This window comes from Polypterus senegalus, chromosome 9 (assembly GCF_016835505.1).
Source record: "Polypterus senegalus isolate Bchr_013 chromosome 9, ASM1683550v1, whole genome shotgun sequence".
Taxonomy (NCBI): domain Eukaryota; kingdom Metazoa; phylum Chordata; class Cladistia; order Polypteriformes; family Polypteridae; genus Polypterus; species Polypterus senegalus.
In genome coordinates, this window is record NC_053162.1 from 75,709,270 (window position 1) to 75,731,287 (window position 22,018).

The 22,018-nt window shown below is 43.0% G+C and overlaps 1 protein-coding gene across 2 annotated transcripts in view; it reads left to right on the top strand.

The window, feature by feature from the left end:
- Positions 1 to 22,018, top strand: part of phlpp2 (PH domain and leucine rich repeat protein phosphatase 2) — a 201,850-nt gene that overhangs the window by 141,880 nt on the left and 37,952 nt on the right. For both annotated transcript variants that reach the window (XM_039763316.1, XM_039763317.1), the window contains one exon: positions 20,989 to 21,219. In XM_039763316.1, coding sequence (XP_039619250.1) covers positions 20,989 to 21,219 — 231 coding nt within the window. The remainder of the gene's footprint in view (positions 1 to 20,988; positions 21,220 to 22,018) is intronic.

Here is a 22,018-nt window from a genome sequence, read left to right on the forward strand (position 1 = left end):
AGTTTCTATGGTGCCCTGTGGGAAACCGTGGTGCTGCCGCAACCCAGGGGAACTGCCTTCTAGCAGTCTGGGGGTGAAAATGCCCTGTGCATGCTGTCTCCCCCTTTCCTTCCATTTTGAGGGCATCTATTTCCTCTAGGGGTAGCTAGCTCCCTAGTTGGAATCCCAAGTTCTTTTGTCATTGTGACATTTTAAGTAACCCAATACTATATAGATACAATGTAAAAAGGCGATATTCCTCCCATAGTAATATGTCGGTAAGAAATCACATAAGAGAAAATAACTTAGCTTTCTTTAATGATGATTTACACGGCATAACAAACAAAGGAAGCAAAATGGCAAGACAATTACCAATGTGGGATCTCGATGTATACTGTCTGCCATTTCTCGTTGCTGTGATGGAAGCATTTTTGGGACGGATGATGTTATCACCCATCCGTCCGTTGGCTTTGAGGTGTTTGGCTGCTGTCCAAGTCTTTTATACTGTTTTCTCCACATGCAGGCCCTTACTTTGGTTCCAAACAAGTCAAGGAGAGGATTCATTTTCATCTCTAACATACATAAATAGCACAATGCCTGTTTTCGTATTTGTACCTTCTCTTTTCAAATGCTTGCCTAGCAGTTCTAAATTCTGAGAGCCCCTGTGTGCTTACTTTGGCCTGGCCTGTACATGTGAGTGGATTTATAAAATAATTTTTGTACAGAGCACAGTGACATTAAACTTACATTCTGATTACAGTCCACCCATTGTCACTGTATCTGTGACAAAAATAATACTTGAAGGTCTAATCCACAAAGCAAAAGGTACTCAATCCCCCTTCACAATGTAGAGAGTTTCTCAAGAACGTTTGTGGAATTGTATGGTGTAGTGCCACTATAGCTCCTGTTTTTACTCATCTAATATACCAGCGTCCTGGCTGGGAAAGGATCCATGCCTCACATAGCTCCTCCTCCAGTTGAGCCTGTGAGAGCTGTCCTTCTCCAAGGGGGGCTGTCGGCATCTATCTGTCCACCACTTCACCCTGAAATATAAAAACAACAAGGTGATGGGGAAACACTGCGCTGACTTCAAATCGTGATGACTACCTCTGCCATTTATGGGCAGTGTTTCCAGCTGTGTGCTGGCCATCTGCACTCATAGCACCATCATCCCCCTTTTTGAAACATGCAGCTTGTGAAACAAAGAGTGGCCCCATATGATCTGCACCCTTTTTGCCTTGCGCATGACCACAGCTAATTTGGTAGGAGGCTGGACAGCCCGGACACATGCACTAACAAGCCGGTCTTTCTCCACCACTGCAAGCTTCTCCCTTGGGTCATTCTGGATGGGAGGCCCTACCACCAGGCAATCAATCATCATGCCCTTGTTCATTGTCGGAACCCTGGCTATTCACCATCAATCAACCCAATCAAGTCAATTCACTCAGGTTTCCTCTTTACTGGTAACACCTGTATTGCTGCGTTTAGTGGTGTGGAGAGTTCGATGGCATGCCTCTTCAGGTATTCTTACACCTTTATCTTCTTCTCCAACACTCTAATCATCTTCCTCAGAAGCCTGATCACCTGCAACAACTCTTGTATGGGCTGGAGCCCCCTTTCCAGCTCTTGCATGTAAAAAAACGGCAGTCCCTTACACTTGTTAACAAAGTTAAAATAACATCACAAAGATCTTTTCATATGAAGATTGTCCAACCAAAACTTATTTTCCATAATACTGTAAAACATCACAACAGGAATTCATAGAAGTAAAGCATTATGTGTAACATCCACTAATGAACTGTTTGAAACCATTTACCATAATGCACATTTCCCTATTGTGAAAATAAATTTGGATAAACTATGAGATTTAAGAATGGCAAACAAAGTGTAAATTAAATAATTAGTTATACAATTCAGGGCTATTTTATACATGAAATTACAGCACATATAGTAGCATGTAGATGTAGTAAGTATAGTAGGAATGTGTACAAAGGTAAAAACAATTACTAAGGAATGCATAGGTCTATAACGATTGAAATGAACAACTGTAGTACTCATCACTACGGTTAATTCTGAATTACATTAGAGCAAAGGCTAAATTAGAAAATGTGAAACGCAGCTGAAGAAAACTATTACTATTAATGGAATATTAATTTATATATGTATATTTTAATGGATTAGTAATAAAACAGTAGTTAGTAAAGGGGGTTTAAAGTGTTAAGAGCATCATTTGAGAAATTACATTTTAATAAATATAGAAAATATACACATAATTCTTATTTGTCTGAAGTATAGTGTTTACCACTCAAGTGGTCAGTAACCTCTCACTAGCTACAACAATTGTGCAGATCATAATAAAGAACTAAAGATTAAACAAGCTGGTGCATTGCAAATTTTAAAAAGCTTATACACAAATCACCAGAACCATTATTTATCATAGAGCTCTTGAATGAGTTAATTTAGTTATGTATATGTTAAAAGTTTTAGAACACCTCGGTTTTTCCAGTTTTTCTTCAAATTTAATCAGTTGAATTGCAATGAATGACCTAAAATGATGAAAAGGTAAGCAGTAAACTTCCAGAGGTTTAAATTTAAAGATTAGGTTAGCAAAAACTGAAAACAGAAAATTTCAGAATATTACAATTGGGCCTTCTTCAGGGAACAACTAATAGGTTACAACCTACAGATGTTCTGCAGCAAGTAAATTAAGCCTTGCAAACTGAAGCAAACAATTTGCATAGGTGTCCCAACTTCACTCACTGGCAACTTTATTAGGCACACCTTGCTAGTACTGGGTTGCCTTCAGAACTGCCATAATTCTTCATAGCATAGACTCAACAAGGTGCTGGAAACATTTCTCATGTTTTTTGATCCATATTGACGTGATAGCATCATGCAGTTTTTGCAGATTTGTTGGCTGCACATCCATGATGGAAATCTCCCATTCCACCACATCCCCAAAGGTGCTCTCTTGGATTGAGATCTGGTGGCTGTGGAGATCATTTGGGTGAAATGAACTCATTGTCATGTTCAGGAAACCTGTTTGAAATGATTTGTGCTTTTTAGCCATCAGAAGTACACTGTGGTCATAAAGGGATGGACATGGTTAGCAACAGTAATCCGGTAGACTGTGGCATTTAAATGGTGCTCAATTGGTACCAAGGGGCCCAACGTATGCATAGAAAATATCCCCCACACCATTAAACCACCACCACCAATCTGAACCATTCCTATCAGGCAGTATGGATCCATGCTTTCATGGCATTGGTGCCAAATTCTGATCCTACCATCCAAATGTCTCAGCAGAAATCAAGACTCGTCAGACCAGGCAATGTTTTTCCATTTTTGTTGTTGAATTTTGGTGAGCCAGTGTGAATTATAGCCTCATTAGCCTGTTCTTAGCTGACAGGAGTGGCACCCAGTGTGGTCTCCTGCTGCTGTAGCCCATCTGCTTCAAGGTTCATCGTGTTATGCTTTCAGAGATACTCTAATGCATGCCTCAGTTGTAATAAGTGGTTATTTGAATTACTATTGTCATTCTATCAGCTTTAACCAGTCTGGCCATTCTCCTCTGAACTGTGGCATCTGCCCAGAGAACTGCTGATCACTGGATATTTTCCCTTTTTCAGAACATTCTCTGCAAACTCTAGAGGTGGTGTGCGTGAAAATCACAGAAAATCAGAAGTTTCCGAAATACTCAGACCAGCCCTTCTGGCACCAACAACCATGTCATTGGTCAAAGTCACTTAAATCACCTTTCTTCCCCATTCTGATGCTCAGTTTGAATTTCAGCAGGTCATTCTGACAATGTCTACATGCCTAAATGCATCAATTGTCATTAACAAGCAGCTGAACACATGTACTTAAGTATATATTGTGGCGGACATCCAGGGTCCATGACTGGTCGGGGTGCCCCTTCATTATATGCTCAGGGGGAGCAGCCATGGACGGTGGAATACCTCCCCTGGATGCTAGATGGCCACTTCCCTGGGTTGGAGCGGTGCCTCGGTTTCCCACAGGGCTCCATGGGAATTGGAGTTGGGGGCAGCCCTGTTGGGTCTTATAGACGCCGCCAGGGGGGGCTGCAGCTGGAACTCCTAAGCCCTTGTGGGCAGTGTTTTCACCACACCCGGAAGTGCAGCCGGAACTTGGCAATCAAGCATCTAGAGCACTTCCAGGTGTACTATAAAAGGGGCCAGTAGCCACCACTCGAGGAGCCAGAATCGGGAGGAGGAGGACAAGGTTGCCTGGGAAGAGTGGTGGAGGAAGAAAAAAGTGCTTTGTTGTGTATTTTATTTGGTATATTTGTGCTTGGGACTGTGTTGTGCCTGTGGGGATTATGGTGAAGACGTGCCCCACAGGTGAAGAAAAATAAATAGTTTATTTTACGTGTGCCTCCGTGTCCAGTCTGTGTCAGGTTGAGTGCCTAAATAGCACCTTTTCACTATATATATATATATATATATATATATATATATATATATATATATATATATATATATATACTGTCAGGGATGCCAGGGGCCATGACCCGGCCGGGACACCAGGAGGGACGGAAGAGGGTCAGAGCCCTGCCTGGATCACGTGGGGTTTGCCTTCGGGTTGCTTTGGGGCCACGGGTCGAGGGCATGGAAGCCCTTCCCTGTAGGGGCCCGGGTCACCGCCAGGAGGCCCAATGCCTTGGGACTTGTTTCCCCAGCACTCCCGCCACACCAGGAAGTGCTGGGGAAGATTATGGCGGCCGGAGAGCAGCGGGAGGACAGCCGGCACTTCCGCCACACTTGGGCGTGGCCAGAAGATTGCCGGGAACACCTGGGGCTCATCCGGGTCCTCCATAAAGGGCCGTCTCCATTCATTGGGAGTCGGGTGGAAGTAGGGCGAAGCAAGAGGAGTGTGGAGGCGGCCCAAGAAAGGCATTGTGGCCAGGACTTTGAGTGTTTGGGGTATTGTGCACTGAACTGGGTCTTTGTGACCATTATTTGGGGGTCTTTGTGACCAAACTGTAAATAGTGTAAATAAACGTGTGGTGGTTTTGTGCAAAACAGATGTCTGCCTGTCTGTGCCCGGGTGGCGTTCACATCTGGCGTAGTCGGCAGGATGCTCCGCCTGTTCCAAGGCGGGGACCTGTTATCAAGAAATTTGTTGTGGACGACCGGCGCAGCAGGGGACCCCACCCACGCACAGCGGGGCTGCGTGCACACAGCCCAGCTGGGTAAAGAACCCCACGGACCGCCAGGGGTCCGCAGGAGGGCCGTTATTCCCTGATGCGGGCGGGCGGCGCATTGGAGGAGTGCAGCGGGCTCCCACGATCGCGCCATTGCTGGAGGCGCCGGGGCGGCATGGCGTCCAGAGAGGCCACACCGAGGGCGTTTCCTCGGTTAGACGGGACCTGGGAGGTGAGTACCCTGCCTATCGGCAGCCGGCCCTTGGGGCGGGCGTGTGTTTGTTTTCCAGGCAGGGACCTCCGGATCCGCGTCAGTGGCGGCGCATGCTGGTTTGCGGGGCTCCGGTAGGGCGGCAGCAGCGAGGGCTGCGGAGGAAGAGACGCTGCAGCTCGAAGGTGCTGGCAACAACAAGGCTGCCGGCAAGCGTCGCCGCCGCAGAAGGGGAGCCAAGATGGCGCGGACCAGAAGTCCCTCCCCTGACAGGCACGCGATTGGGCGGTGTGTCTTGTGTGCCCGCCGATGACTGCAGAGAGGCGGGACCAAGGAATGTCCATCACGGGCAGGGGAGACCCGATTGGGCGGAGGAAAGGCCCACAGGAAGTGGCGGCGTCGGAGGCTGACAGACAGGTAGGCTCGCGTCGGTTAACTTCCTGTCTTTGCCGGCTGCTCTGGCGGAGCTGGGGGTGTCTCTTCAGCCCACCGAGCAGCGTGTGTTACAGATGCTATGTGCCCTCCGGGCTGAGGTGCTGGAACTGGAGAGGAAGGCGCTGGCGCTGAAACGTTCAATCAACAGCGGGGCGGGCGCGACGCTGGAATCTCCAGCGGAGAGGTACGGCGGAGGCGGTGAGTACAGCCGACTCCATAAAGCATACGGGAGGGTCTGCTGAAAAGGCTGTGATGATAACGATCAGTTCGAGTAAGCAGCCCTCCGACAGGAGGTCGCGGCGCCGGGCTGTATCTTGGCGAGGGGAGTCGAGGGCGCTGAATGGACACGGGCTGCTAAGTGCCCGGGTCCTAGCGCCCTCCGCCCTGAGTCGGCTGCGGTCTTGCGCCGCACTATAGGGACGCAGACGGGACAGAGGCGTCTTCTTTTCCATAAGGAGTCTCAAACCGTCATGGCGTCCCAGAGTGAACGGAGGAATAAAGGGCTGGGTGCCGATTCCTCCGATATGAAGGGGCGCAGGCGGACAGGGGCTCCTGTTGGTTATCTGAGTCGCACACCGTCAAAGCGTCCAAGAGTGAAGGGAGGATTAAGCGGCTGGGTGCGCTTCCTCCAATATGGTGAGGCAGCGTTGCTGGGTGCACGCGTGCGGCTGGCTGCCCTCTGGGGAGCAGAGGGAATCCCTGAGGCGGCGGAGAGAGAGCAGGCGGTGCCGGCGCTCCATCATCGAGAGGACACGGAAGCGCGGAGAGGGTGCCGATCAGGCAAGTGCGGGCGATTGGAGGCGCTGCCCGTGCGTGCACGAGCTGGATGCTTTGGCAGCGGTTCTGCCCTGTATTCTCTTTGTAGGGGCGGACCCGGCGAGCTGAAGGAACCCCTTCGTGGCGGAACAGCCCTCTGGTGTCGGGCCGTCTGCAGAATGATCTCTCTGCCGGTGCGCAGGTGCGCTCACAGCTGGAGGAGCCAACGGGGAACCAGTGGCTCGGAACAAAGGCGTGGAGGTCCCGGAGGGTGCCTACCGAGGAGGCCCGGGGTGCGGTAAAGGGGAGCACAACCTGTGAGGCGCAGGGATGCACCATGGGTTGGTGCAGGATTGTGTCTCCGCCCCTGTCCCTGCTTGGAGTGCGGGGCCGGACCCCGGCTATCCTCGAGTGGGACCCGTTTCGGGGCTCTGCTGCCCTCGCGGGACGGGTCGCTCTTACCCACGAGTGGTCTTCGCTGGCTGTGGGGCACTGTCAGGGATGCCAGGGGCCATGACCCGGCGGGGCGCCAGGAGGGACGGAAGAGGGTCAGAGCCCTGCCTGGATCACGTGGGGTTTGCCTTCCGGGTTGCTTTGGGGGCCACGGGTCGAGGGCATGGAAGCCCTTCCCTGTAGGGGCCCGGGTCACCGCCAGGAGGCGCCCCAATGCCTTGGGGACTTGTTTCCCCAGCACTCCCGCCACACCAGGAAGTGCTGGGGGGAAGATTTATGACGGCGCCCGGAGAGCAGCCGGGAGGACAGCCGGCACTTCCGCCACACTTGGGCGTGGCCAGAAGATTGCCGGGAACACCTGGGGCTCATCCGGGTCCTCCATAAAAGGGCCGTCTCCATTCATTCGGGAGTCGGGTGGAAGTAGGGACGAAGCAAGAGGAGTGTGGAGGCGGCCCGAAGAAAGGCATTGTGGCCAGGACTTTGAGTGTTTGGGGTATTGTGCACTGAACTGGGTCTTTGTGACCATTATTTGGGGGTCTTTGTGACCGACGAACTGTAAATAGTGTAAATAAACGTGTGGTGGTTTTGTGCAAAACAGATGTCTGCCTGTCTGTGCCCGGGTGGCGTTCACAATACATATATATATACAGGTGGCGGTCATAAAATTAGAATATCATGACAAAGTTGATTTATTTCAGTAATTCCATTCAAAAAGTGAAACTTCTATATTAGATTCATTCATTACACATAGACTGATTTATTTCAAATGTTTATTTCTTTTAATTTTGATGATTATAACTGACAACTAATGAAAGTCCCAAATTCATTATCTCGGAAAATTAGAATATCAATTAAGACCAATGCAAAAAAAGGATTTTTATAAATGTTGGCCAACTGAAAGGTATGAACATGAAAAGTATGAGCAAGTACAGCACTCAGTACAAGTCCAGCTCCTTTGGCCTGGATTACTGCAGCAATGCAGTGTGGCATGGAGTCGATCAGTCTGTGGCACTGCTCAGGTGTTATGAGAGCCCATGTTGCTCTGATAGTAGCCTTCAGCTCTTCTGAATTATTGGGTCTGGCGTATTGCATCTTTCTCTTCACAATACCCAATAGATTTTCGAGTTTGCTGGCCAATCAAGAACAGGGATACTATGGTCCTTAAATCAGGTACTGGTAGTTTTGGCACTTTGTGCAGCTGCCAGGTCCTGTTGGAAAATGAAATCTGCATCTCCATAAAGTTCGTCAGCAGCAGGAAGCATGAAGTGCTCTAAAACTTCCTGGTAGACGGCTGTGTTGACCTTGGACCTCAGAAAACACAATGGACCAACACCAGCAGATGACATGGCACCCCAAACCATCACTGACTGTGGAAACTTTACACTGGACCTCAAGCAACGTGGATTCTGTGCCTCTCCTCTCTTCCTCCAGACTCTGGGACCTTGATTTCCAAAGGAAATACAAAATTTACTTTCATCAGAGAACATAACTTTGGACCACTCAGCAGCAGTTTTGTCTTTACCCCAGGCGAGACGCTTCTGACGGGTCTCTTGTTCAAGAGTGGCTTGACACAACGAATGTGACAGCTGAAATCCATGTCTTGCATACGTCTGTGCGTGGTGGTTCTTGAAGCACTGACTCCAGCTGCAGTCCACTCTTTGTGAATCTCCCCCACAGTTTTGAATGGGTTTTGTTTTACAATCCTCTCCAGGGTGGGGTTATCCCTATTGCTTGTACACTTTTTTCGACCACATCTTGTCCTTCTCTTCACCTCTCTATTAATGTGTTTGGACACAAGGTGTCAATGGTTGTCTTTTGGACAACTGTCAAGTCAGCAGTCTTCCCCATGATTGTGTAGCCTACAGAACTAGACTGAGAGACCATTTAAAGGCTTTTGCAGGTGTTTTGAGTTAATTAGCTGATTAGAGTGTGGCACCAGGTGTCTTCATTATTGAACCTTTTCACAATATTCTAATTTTCCGAGATACTGAATTTGGGACTTTCATTAGTTGTCAGTTATAATCATCAAAATTAAAAGAAATAAACATTTGAAATACATCAGTCTGTGTGTAATGAATTAATCTAATATACAAGTTTCACTTTTTGAATGGAATTACTGAAAAAAATCAACTTTGTCATGATATTCTAATTTTATGACCGGCATCTGTATACTGTATATATGTAGCTAGGTCCATAACTATTTGGACAGAGACAACGTTTTTCAAATTTTGGTTCTGTACATTACCATAATGAATTTTAAATGAATCAACTCAGATGCAGTTGAAGTGCAGACTTTCAGCTTTAATTCAGTGGGTTGAACAAAAAGATTGCATAAAAATGTGAGGGAACTAAAGTATTTTTTTTAACACAATCCCTTTATTTCAGGGGCTCAAAAGTAATTGGACAAATCAAATAACTGGAAATAAAATGTTCATTTCGAATACTTGGTTGAAAACCCTTTGCTGGCAATGACAGCCTGAAGTCTTGAACTCATGGACATCACCAGATGCTGGGTTTCCTCCTTTTTAATGCTCTGCCAGGCCTTTACTGCAGCGGCTTTCAATTGCTGTTTGTTTGTGAGCCTTTCTGTCTGAAGTTTAGTCTTCAACAAGTGAAATGCATGCTCAATTGGGTTAAGATCAGGTGACTGACTTGGCCATTCAAGAATTTTCCACTTCTTTGCTTTAATAAACTTCTGGGTTGCTTTGGCTGTATCTTTTGGGTCATTGGCCATCTGTATCATGAAATGCCACCCAATCAATTTGACTGCATTTAGCTGGATTTGAGCAGACAGTATGTCTCTGAACACCTCAGAATTCATTCAGCTGCTTCTGTCCTGTGTCACATCATCAATAAACACTAGTGTCCCAGTGCCACTGGCAGCCATGCACGCCCAAACCATCACACTGTCTCCACCGTGTTTTACAGATGATGTGGTATGCTTTGGATAATGAGCTGTTCAATGCCTTCTCCATACTTTTTTCTTCCCATCATTCTGGTAGAGGTTGATCTTGGTTTCATCTGTCCAAAGAATGTTTTTCCAGAACTGTGCTGGCTTTTTTAGATGTTCTTTAGCAAAGTCCAATCTAGCCTTTCTATTCTTGAGGCTTATGAGTGGCTTGCACCTTGCAGTGCACCCTCTGTATTTACTTTCATGCAGTCTTCTCTTTATGGTAGACTTGGATATCAATACGCCTACCCCTGGAGAGTGTTGTTCACTTGGTTGGATGTTGTGAAGGGGTTTCTCTTCACCATGGAAATGATTCTGCGATCATCCACCACTGTTGTCTTCCGTGGACATCCAGGTCTAATTGCGCTGCTGAGTTCAGCAGTGCTTGCTTTCTTTCTCAGGATGTACCAAATTGTTGTGACAGATAGAGGGCTCTATCGTCCTCTTGAACCCTCGGACAATACGTCAGACACCAAGTAAAAGTCCAATAGTTGGCTTTATTAATAAACAACAGTTCACAAAGCACCCTCCACTCCACAATACTCAAATAATAATCCACAATACAGTAATCCCTCCTCGATCGTGGGGGTTGCGTTCCAGACCCCCCCGCGATAGGTGAAAATCCGCGAAGTAGAAACCATATGTTTGTATGGTTATTTTTATATATTTTAAGCCCTTATAAACTCTCCCACACTGTTAACATTATTAGAGCCCTCTAGACATGAAATAACACCCTTTAGTCAAACGTTTAAACTGTGCTTCATTACAAGACAGAGATGGCAGTTCTTTCTCACAATTAAAAGAATTAAAACATATCTTATCTTCAAAGGAGCACCGTGAAGAGCAGATAATGTCAGAGAGAGCCCTCGCTAAGAAAAGCAAACAATCAAAAAATCAATACGTGCTTTAAGTATACAGAAGCACAGCGATAAAGCGGCATTTTGTAGAGGAGCGTCCTATCTTCTAGGCAAACAGCCACTGTGTAAACAGCCCCCTCTGCTCACACCCCCTCCGTCAGGCAGAGAGAGTGAGAGAGACAGAGAGAAGCAAACAAAACAAGCGCCACGCGGGAAGCATATCTTATAGCATTGAGGAGTTTTAGTTAATATGTAATACAACGTTTCAGCCGTGGCATGGCCAAATGGGGAGGCAGCTAGATGGATGAGGTCTCCAGGACTCTAAAAATATCCAAACCTAATTATGTCATATCATCTACTGTTAAATCGTACTTCTAAAATTTTTGTTATTATGCTGTCTTAAGGAATTGTTCTGTTCTGTATATTGTATTGTATTGACCCCCTACTTTTGACACCCACTGCACGCCCAACCTACCTGGAAAGGGGTCTCTCTTTGAACTGCCTTTCCCGAGGTTTCTTCCATTTTCCCTACAAGGTTTTATTGGGAGTTTTTCCTTGTCTTCTCAGAGAGTCAAGGCTGGGGGCTGTCAAAAGGCAGGGCCTGTTAAAGCCCATTGCGGCACTTCCTGTGTGATTTTGGGCTATACAAAAATAAACTATATTGTATTGTATTGTATAATACATGCTCTGATTGGGTAGCTTCTAAGCCATCCGCCAATAGCGTCCCTTGTATGAAATCAACTGGGCAATCAAACTGAGGAAGCATGTAACCTAAATTAAAAGACCCATTGTCCACAGAAAGCGGCGAACCAGCGAAAAATCTGTGATATATATTTAGATGTGCTTATATTTAAAATCCGCGATAGAGTGAAGCCACGAAAGTCGAAGCGCGATATAGCGAGGGATTACTGTATACATAAATAATAAATCTTCCCTGTGTTTCCCATCCTTCAGTCTATGTGACTCCTTATCACTTCCGGGTCAGATAAAAAGTCCTCTTCTTCATCCCGGAAGTACGTCACCTCCCCTGTCGCTGTGACTAAGATGAACTTCTGGGTTATAGGGCACAAATGACTCTCTGGGCCTCCCTGCAGCATCCTCTGTTGGCCCCTGTGGTATCCAGCAGGGCTGTAAAGGAAAACTCCATCATCCATGATTCCCTGTTGGTATCCTGGGTACCTCCATGCTGCAGGGAGAGCTCCATCTGGCAGCCTGGGGGTATTGGCCGGGATGACAAGCCGGCCATAGACCACACTGTAGATTTTGCCACTCGTAATATTGCAGCAATTTCTCGGGTGGGTTTTTTCTGTTTACACAGCTTAAGGATGGCTTCTTTCACCTGCATGGAGAGCTCCATTGACCGCATGTTGACTGTTCACAGTAAAATCTTCCACATGCAAGCACCACACCTCAAATCAACTCCAGGCCTTTTATCTGCTTAATTGATAATGACATAACAACGGACTTGCCCACACCTGCCCATGAAATATCCTTTGAGTCAATTGTCCAGTTACTTTTGAGCCCCTGAAATGAAGGGATTGTGTTAAAAAATGCTTTAGTTGCCTCACATTTTTATGCAATCTTTTTGTTCAACCCACTGAATTAAAGCTGAAAGTCTGCATTTCAACTGCATCTGAGTTGTTTCATTTAAAATTCATTGTGGTAATGTACAGAACCAAAATTTGAAAAAAGTTGTCTCTGTCCAAATATTTATGGACCTAACTGTATATATATTGTAAAAGAGAAATCAAGAGACAGCATAAAGGTTTGGGGTTTCCGGCCCCGTATACTGAATTATGATTCACAATAACAAAAAAACATGTCAATGTACATGAAAATAATTTCCAGAGTGCATGACAACAACAGATGGCGTCGGCGGACATTTTATGGAGGAGGGGCCGGAAGTGGAGGAATGCTGGGAAGGAGCCGTGGTGAAAGATGGGATTGATGACGTCATGAGTAGTGGACGGAGGAAGGGCGGAAGTAGCGTACTGCGGGAAGCTGTAGGAGGGAGGCTTATGGCGGCGGTGCGTCTTTTCTTCTGTAAGAAATAAAAGGAGAAAGGTTAGTACCCGCCACTCCCTGCTGGCAAACGTCTTCCCGAACGTATTAAGGTCCGTCCGCGGTCCCCTACTCGCGTGCGTGACAAAATATATATATATATATATATATATATACTAGCAAAATACCTGCGCTTCGCAGCGGCGAAGTACTGCCTTAAAATTTTTATTAAGAAGAAAATTAAACCTTTTTAAACTGAAGGAGAATATACCAATAATTATTTGTTAAGGATCTCTTTGTATACCACATTGTGAGTTCGGCCCTCCAGTTGTAATATGACCAAGCAGTAGGTGTGCGCTGAGCTTACTCTTGAGCATGCAATGTACAGTTGGCCATGTGAACAGTAATCTTGTTTCAAATCTCACAGCTTGGATTGCTGTTGTCATAATCGGTTTGAGTTTCATGGTTTGTTTCAATTACGACAGTATTTGTAGGACTTGTGTTGAAGAGATATTCGGCATCTGTCAAATAAGTACGTACATTGGTTTCCTACCAAATTTCGTGAAGATGGTGCCATGAATAAGAAAGTTCAACATGGTGGACATTGTTGACCGTTATGACCATTATGCGTAGAATTTCGAAATGAAACCTGCTTAACTTTTGTAAGTAAGCTGTAAGGAATGAGTCTGCCAAATTTCAGCCTTCTACCTACACGGGAAGTTGGAGAATTAGTGACATTGGAAACTTCAATATGGCGGCCGACAGTGGCATCATACCACTGAAATAAGTATGTACATTGGTTTTGGTTAGCGCAGGGAAGCCACCTACCAAATTTCGTGAAGATGGGGCCATAAATAAGAGAGTTCAACATGGCAAACGTTGTCAACCGTTATGACCGTTACGCATAGAATTTCGAAATGAAACCTGCTTAACTTTTGTAAGTAAGCTGTAAGGAATGAGCCTGCCAAATTTCAGCCTTCTACCGACATGGGAAGTTGGAGAATTAGTGATGTTTGGAAAGTTCAATATGGCGGCCAACAGTGGTGTCATACCATCGAAATAAGTACATACGTCAGTTTCGGTTAGCGCAGGGAAGCCACCTACCAAATTTCGTGAAGATGGGGCCATTAATAAGAAAGTTCAACATGGCGGACATTGTTGACCGTTATGACCGTTACGCGTAGAAATTCGAAATGAAACCTGCTTAACTTTTGCAAGTAAGCTGTAAGGAATGAGCCTGCCAAATTTCAGCCTCCTACCTACATGGGAAGTTGGAAAATTAGTAACGTTGGAAAGTCCAATATGGCGGCCGACAGTGGCGTCATACCATCGAAATAAGTACGTACATCGGTTTCGGTTAGCGCAGGGAAGCCGCCTACCAAATTTCGTGAAGATGGGGCCATAAATAAGAAAGTTCAACATGGCGGACTTTGTCGACCGTTATCGACCGTTATGACCGTTACGTGTAGAATTTCGAAATGAAACCTGCTTAACTTTTGTAAGTAAGCTGTAAGGAATGAGCCTGCCAAATTTCAGCCTTCTACCTACACGGGAAGTTGGAGAATTAGTGATAAGTGAGTCAGTGAGTGAGTGAGTGAGTGAGTGAGTGAGTCAGTCAGTCAGTCAGTCAGTCAGTCAGTCAGTCAGTCAGTGAGGGCTTGGCCTTTTATTAGTATATATATATATACTGTATAAAATTGCAAAGTTGACTGACTCATTCATTTATGCATTTATGCATAACAAAAGCACTGTCTCCCAACTAGTGTAATAAGGATGAATGAAGTCACTAAAAGGTTTGGGGATGGCCACCCTATATACTTGAAAAAATATGTCTTTACAGACTGGAAACCAAAACAAAACTGACTAACAGGTTCAAAAGCTGTTCAATAAATATCACTGAACGGAGGATGAGGTGGAGTCAGGAAAGCCGGAACAGGAACCGACATGGCTGGAAGAGTGGTTCTGGATACTGGATATTATGTCATCAAAGAAAGCTGGAAGTGATGTCAACAGTGGCTGGACTGTTGTTGAAGTCATTGGGAGGCAGGTTTTTTGGCTGGTCACTCTTTGAGCCTGTAAATCTTCTCCTATGTGCACGTGTGTGACACTAGTTAAATAGCTGAAATTTGACAGAATTCCATATCTAGGCTAGTAGGAAACAGCTAAGATAGGACATTTAGAGGTATCAGTATATAGGGGTATACTCCCCAAAAGACATTGATAAACTAAATAGAAAGCAAAAATGCCTTGACTGATTTGATTGGAGTTTGGTGACATTAAAGAAAAAAAAATAGTCACTGCATGTTTTTTTTTTTAATACGAGTTAATACATTTTTATTTGTCAATATTTATTAATATTATGTTCACTTACTTTCTCTGCACAGCACAGAATGCGGGCTTTATGTAAATGAAGGATGTAGCAGAAGCAGTTGACAGCAGCAGTGTCAAAGTGACAATGAATGACAGAGTGTTACAGTGACTGTCAGAGTGACAGAGGCAGTGTCCTGGACCGGAAAACCAAACATAATCACATTTACCATGTACAGTGACAAGTGAAAAATGAGAAAGTTCTGCAAATCTCAATTGTTAGCAAGTGCTATAAAGCTTGAGTGCTTTTGCCTGATGCTGTGGTTGCGAGCAAAAGTGTGGCTTCATCAGAAGCAAAAAAGCAGGGTGAGAGAAGTAGTAGAGGAAGTTGTTCGATCCAAATGGAACAGATGGCATGAGTTTAAATTTCACAGATTCACTACAAGCTGCTCAAATGTAATATATATTTCTAACTACAGAGTTTGAAAGGTCTGCTGTATGAAATCATTTACACATTTACATGTGTGTCTGCTTACTTTGAACAGGGATGACCTACTCTCCAAAGTTCTTTACATATACATTCACATTTGTAATTCTTATACCCTGAGGGAATTTTTCATCAATTTTTGCCAAGGGAGGGAACATCAAAATAAAGTCTTATTCAAAAAGTAAAGGAAGGACGGTCAATTTTTCACTAAAACATGACAGATAACTTCTGAAATGTGATAGAATTTGTGTGTGTGTTCCTTTACTTAGCAACTGCTGCTAAACTAGCAAAAAACACAGGTGCGCACAGAGATTTTTTGTTTTCTGATACAGTATATCTCATGTGCAAGTAATGCCAGGTCAGTTTTTTCATCTCTGACGTGTTACCAGACATGTCAACTGTACCTGTTTAAAGTTTCATGTCGATAACACAAATAAATAAGTAGTTATAACATTTGGCACCATGTGCACCCCTACCACATCCAGAACCTTTCCAAGTAGGGATACCCAAAATATAAATAATATAAAAGTAATTTAAAATAATATAAAATATTTCTATAAAATCTAAAAAAATTCTCACACACACATATTTATCATATATGTACGCACACACACACACAGAAATCACACATTTTCATTTATTATGCTCACCTTTGGTTCTCTCCTTTTTTCAAACATGGGCTTTGACACACTTTGTTAAAGCACCTGTTATTTTCTTGTCAGGGATTTCCTCTTGTTTGTCTTACTGGTAATAATAATTAGGTTTGAATGTAGCTCATCTTGAGGAAGCTGTTGTGGTTTACTCTGTTTAAAGCACCTCTGGGGATTTATGCTTTTGTAGTGGCATTCCAACTCTTACCCTACCAAGTACTGCTTGTATTCTGGTCCTGGCTCTCATTTTGTGGTTTATGGTTAATTTGAGTTTGTTTTGGTAAAACAAAACCACAGATTTGTTAAAATACTGTGTTTAGTTAAAGTGAATATGTTCTTTTGGGGCTTTTGTATTTTTGAGTTTGATATAATATTCCAAATTTAGTTAATCGTGTTTGATAAATATTTTGTTGATATAATGTTTCAGATTACTTTTAGAAATTGCATTCTGAATTATTTTTAATACCTTTTCTAAATAGGTTGTGGTTAAGAAGGTTTTGTAATCAGTTCTTTTGATCTTTTTTGGTTCCTTTAAAGACTGGTCATGATAGCAACAATGACAGGTAAAGCCTTTCTAGAATTAGCATTTTTTAATAATCAGAATAGTATCCGGATGTTTATGTGATCGATCCATTGGATGGCATTTGCTTTAATACAATGAATTTGACATTGTTTTGGCAGAGTGCATCCCCCTACACTAAAATTATTATGTTTAGTAGAGCAGATTCTAAGCAGATGCTGAAAATTGTTAAAAAGATATACTAGGCTAAGCTTTTAAGTGAGGAATCAGTGGAGGGGCAATGGAGAATGTTAAAAAGAGTTTTACATGTGATGCAAGTTCATCCTGAAATGTAGAAATGTATGAGAGATTAAAAGGAACTCTACAGTGGAAAAGTAAAAAGCTAAATAAGGTGCAAAGGAAAAAAATAACTGTATAAATCATTCAAGAAAAATATCTACAGCACTACATAAGGCTAATGAAAATATGAGAACAACATTTAAAAAATAAAATTACAAAAGCTAATATTTTGCAAAGAAATATAAAGAATAATAAAGAAATAATTTGGAAAAGAGAAAAGATGACTCAAACAGGTTCTTTCATCCTTTTAGTAATAAAAGAACAGACAAGGAGGGGGTATATGGTAAGGGTGAAGTGAAATATCCATCCATTTTCCGACCCGCTGAATCCAAACACAGGGTCACGGGGGTCTGCTGGAGCCAATCCCAGCCAACACAGGGCACAAGGCAGAAACCAGTTCCGAACTAGAATCGGCAATCCACCTAACCTGCATATCTTTGGACTGTGGGAGGAAACCGGAGCGCCCGGAGGAAACCCACACAGACACGGAGAGAATATGCAAACTCCACGCAGGGAGGACCCGGGAAGTGAAATATACAGACAATAAGATAGCGAATGCTCTAAACTTGCATTTTTCTGAAGTTTACATGTGTAGATTTCCAGCAGTGACAGGAACTGTCAAGATGGCACTTAGTGAAAAGGCAGAAGATAAGCAGAAATCTAACAAGTCACCAGGACCAGATAACATTTATCCTAGAGTGATTAAGAAATTTAGTGAATTAATAAACACTTGATATATATTTTTTGAAGTTCACTACACGTAGATAAAATTCCTGAGGACTAGAGGCTAACAAATATTTCCCCATTTTATAAAGAGGATAATTGGGTTGATCAGATTAAAGTCAAGTGGGCTTAAAGAGCATCATGGGTAAAATAATGGAAGTATTTTTTAAAGAAACTAGGGGGCTCTGTTCTCATTTGTTCCTGAATTTCTTTGGATCTTGGCATGATGTCTAGCTTTTGAGGTGCTTTTGGTCTACTTCTCTGTGTCAGGCAGCTCCTATTTAAGTGATTTCTTGATTGAAACAGGTGTGGCAGTAATCAGGCCTGGGGTGGCTACGGAAATTGAACTCAGGTGTGATACACAACAGCTAGGTTATTTTTTAACAAGGGGGCAATTACTTTTTCACACAGGGCCATGTAGGTTTGGATTTTTTTTCTCCCTAAATAATAAAAAAATTGTGTTTACTTGTGTTATATTTGACTAATGGTTAAATGTGTTTGATGATAAGAAACATTTTGTGTGACAAACATGCAAAAGAATAAGAAATCAGGAAGGGGGCAAATAGTTTTTCACACCACTGTATGCATTATTTTCACTTTTACTTGTAAAAACAATATTTGTCCTTTATTTCCGGCCCCGGGCATGGTTACATCTCTTTCTTGCAGGACGTATAACGCTGCTCGCGTTGTGAAGGGGGGGCGGCTGAATGCACACTAAGGAGATACTGTCGGATCATCTGCTGTCTTTCTGCTGCTGGCGAGCTGCCTGTTTTGCTTGTCTCTTGTCGTTGTTTTAAGAGCTGGGAGCACATGAAGCATGTCTGCCAAAAGCAATCCAACAACTGCTAGGTTAGATGTCCGTGGACTTGTTTTAAATGATTGCTCACTGCCTTGTCTTGCGTGACGTTGTAAAAACAATAATTGTCCTTTATTTCCGGCACCAGATGTGGTTAAATCTCTTTCTCGCAGGACGTATAACGCTGCTCGCATTGTGATGGAGGTCGATCATTTTAAAGCCTGTACAGCCACTGTCCTTTTTGCCACTTTGTGTCTCTGCTGCTCGCGTTGTGAAGAGGTGGGGTTAGGGTGGCTGAGCACACACAAGGAGAAGTGGTCAGATCATCTGCTGCGAGCTGCGTGTTTTGCTTGTCGCTTGTCATTGTTTTAAGAGCTGGGAGCAAGTGTGTCTCACGGGACTTCAAATTGTCTTCTGATTAGATCACGTCTCGTCCCCTAGTCTGACTCCCCGCGATTTTTTTTTATAATAGAGAAATAAAAAAGAAAGCTTCAGGAACAGTTAGCATAGCTTTAGATGAGGAAGTCATATTTCACTAATATTCTGGATTTCTATGAGAGAGGTACATTTTGTTTATTTGGATTTTCAGAAAGTTTTTTAGGATTCCACATGAGAGGCTACTGATGCAACTAAAATAACTGTGAATTCAATGTGCAGTGTTTAGATGGGTGAAAAATTGGCTTAATCACTGAGGACAAATGGTTATTGTGAGAGGAATTTTTTAGAATTAGGTGGTGTGCCTCAGGGGTCAATGGTGGGGTGTTTGGTGTTTTTAATGCTTTAACTACTTGATGCATTAGTGAGGCCTACAGAAAGCCCAAAGAAAAGTGACTAGGCTGATTTAAGGACTGAAAGGAATGGAAAGAATGGAAATTAAGGAGTGATTGAAGTGTGTATAATTGTAAAGGTCATTAGTACAGTAGACCCCAGGTGTTACTTTAAAGTTAATTCTTCAACAAAAACATGGGACAAAGGTGAAAACTTGCTAAAGGAGAATGTTACACACATGTTAGGAGGTTTTTCTTTACACAGTGAACCATGAACTCATGGAATAAGTTCCCAAGTGTGACAGAGAGTGGTACCTCAGGGACCTTCAAAACTCGACTTGATGTTATTTTAGAAAAATTAAATTAATGAGTTTGACAAGTTTGTTGGGTTAAATGGCCTGTTCTCATCAAAATTGTTCTAATGTCAAGATGAAAAATGTACTGGTGTGGTCACATCTGGAATACTACAGTGGGTACGGAAAGTATTCAGACCCCCTTCAATTTTTTACTCTTTGTTATATTGCAGCCATTAATTCTTAATTCTAAGCAGTATGTGTGGAGACAACCAGGCACTGCTCATCACTTGTCCAATACAGTCCCCACAGTGAAGCATGGCGGTGGCAGTATCATGCTGTGGGGGTGTTTTTCAGCCTCAGGGGCAGGACGACTGGTTGCAATCGAGGGAAAGATGAATGCGGCCAAGTACAGGGATATCCTGGAGAAAAACCTTCTCCAGAGTGCTAAGGACCGCAGACTGGGCCGAAGGTTTACCTTCCAACAAGACAATGACCCTAAGCACACAGCTAAAATAACGAAGGAGTGGCTTCACAACAACTTTGTGACTGTTCTTGAATGGCCCAGCCAGAGCCCTGACTTAAACCCAATTGAGCATCTCTGGAGAGACCTAAAAATGGCTGTCCACCAACGTTTACCATCCAACCTGACAGAACTGGAGAGGATCTGCAAGGAGGAACGGCAGAGGATCTCCAAATCCAGGTGTGAAAAACTTGTTGCATCTTTCCCAAGAAGACTCATGGCTGTATTAGCTCAAAAGGGTGCTTTACTAAATACTGAGCAAAGGGTCTGAATACTTAGGACTGTGTGATATTTCAGTTTTTCTTTTTTAATAAATCTGCAACAATTTCCAAAATTCTTTTTTTTTGTCTGTCAATATGGGGTGCTGTGTGTACATTAATGAGGGAAAAAATTTATTTAAATGATTTTAGCAAATGGCTGCAATATAACAAAGAGTGAAAAATTGAAGGGGGTCTGAATACTTTCCGTACCCACTGTATGTACATTTTCTTTCTTCATTTTACAGGAAAAACACATTAGAGAAAGCTATTATATTACTGCAGGTCTGCAAATAATGCAATAATGGGGAAGACTAAAGACATTTAATCTTTTCAGATTAGGTTTAAGAAAAATATAAAAGTATTAAATATTATGAATAGTATATATTGCTCATGCAGGGAGTTATTTTTAAAATAAGTAAATATATTCCTCTCCTGCTTTTTATGTCCAAATTTGTACAGTACTATTAAAAACTATGTTGGTGAGTGCATTAGTGTGTGTGTGTTTTTTTTTTTGCAGCTTGCAAACACTATACTTGGAGGGGAATCATTTGAACTCATTACCAGAAGAGCTGAGTCAATTATCTCAGCTCATTTGTTTGAGTCTCTCCTTTAACGATTTCACTGAGATTCCTGCTATTTTGGAAAGACTCACAAACATGGAACGACTTTTCATGGCTGGAAACCATCTTGAAACTCTGCATTTGGGAACTTTATATCCAATGAACCATCTCAAATACATTGACTTTAGGTGAGTTATTTTCTTGAATATTCCTGTTTACTGCTAGTTTTGAAAGTTGCAGTATACTTTAAAGCAGATTTTCTAACCAACTAACGTAATTCAGTCTTGCTAACATGAAATTGCAGATATTGGTGTTAAACAAATATATTACATATTTGAAATGTATGGATAGATTGTTTAATTCTGTTCAGATTATTAGATAACCCAGCTATGGTTTTACCATGTAGAGATTTAAGTATGACATCTTAATTGTGTATAGACTATAAATAAAATAAAATTCAGTATATAGGAAAAGTTAATTTTCCTTGTCAATTTTAAAATAATTAATAGAAAAGTAAAAGTTGTACAATATACTCCCCTTCAAAGTCTGTTTTCAAAAATGCTATAATGTACCAAATATCAATTCATTCAGTGTTTGTTTCATATGGTACCCTTCACTAAGTACACCATTGCGACTACATTTCAGCTTGGGTTCCTCCCATGGCTGAGGTACAGATCTTTGGTTTATGTCTCATTTGTTCATTTTCAATTCATTTGTTTGTATTCATTTTATTTATGTTTATTTGCATTTTTCTTTGTATTTGATTTTGTCTATGTATCAATGCTTTGTGTTTTGTGTGGGGTTCCCCAAAAGTTGGGACCACCTGCCTATCACCTGTAAAGGTGAGGGTGTCTCATGGTTCCTGGCAATTCATCTTGAATGTGCTAGGAAGCGGTGAGTGGTTTTTTTGTGATTTTGCTGTGCCTTATGCTTACTGTGTTTTTTGGATTTCTGACCTTCTGCTCTGTTTTTTGACCTTGCCTCAAA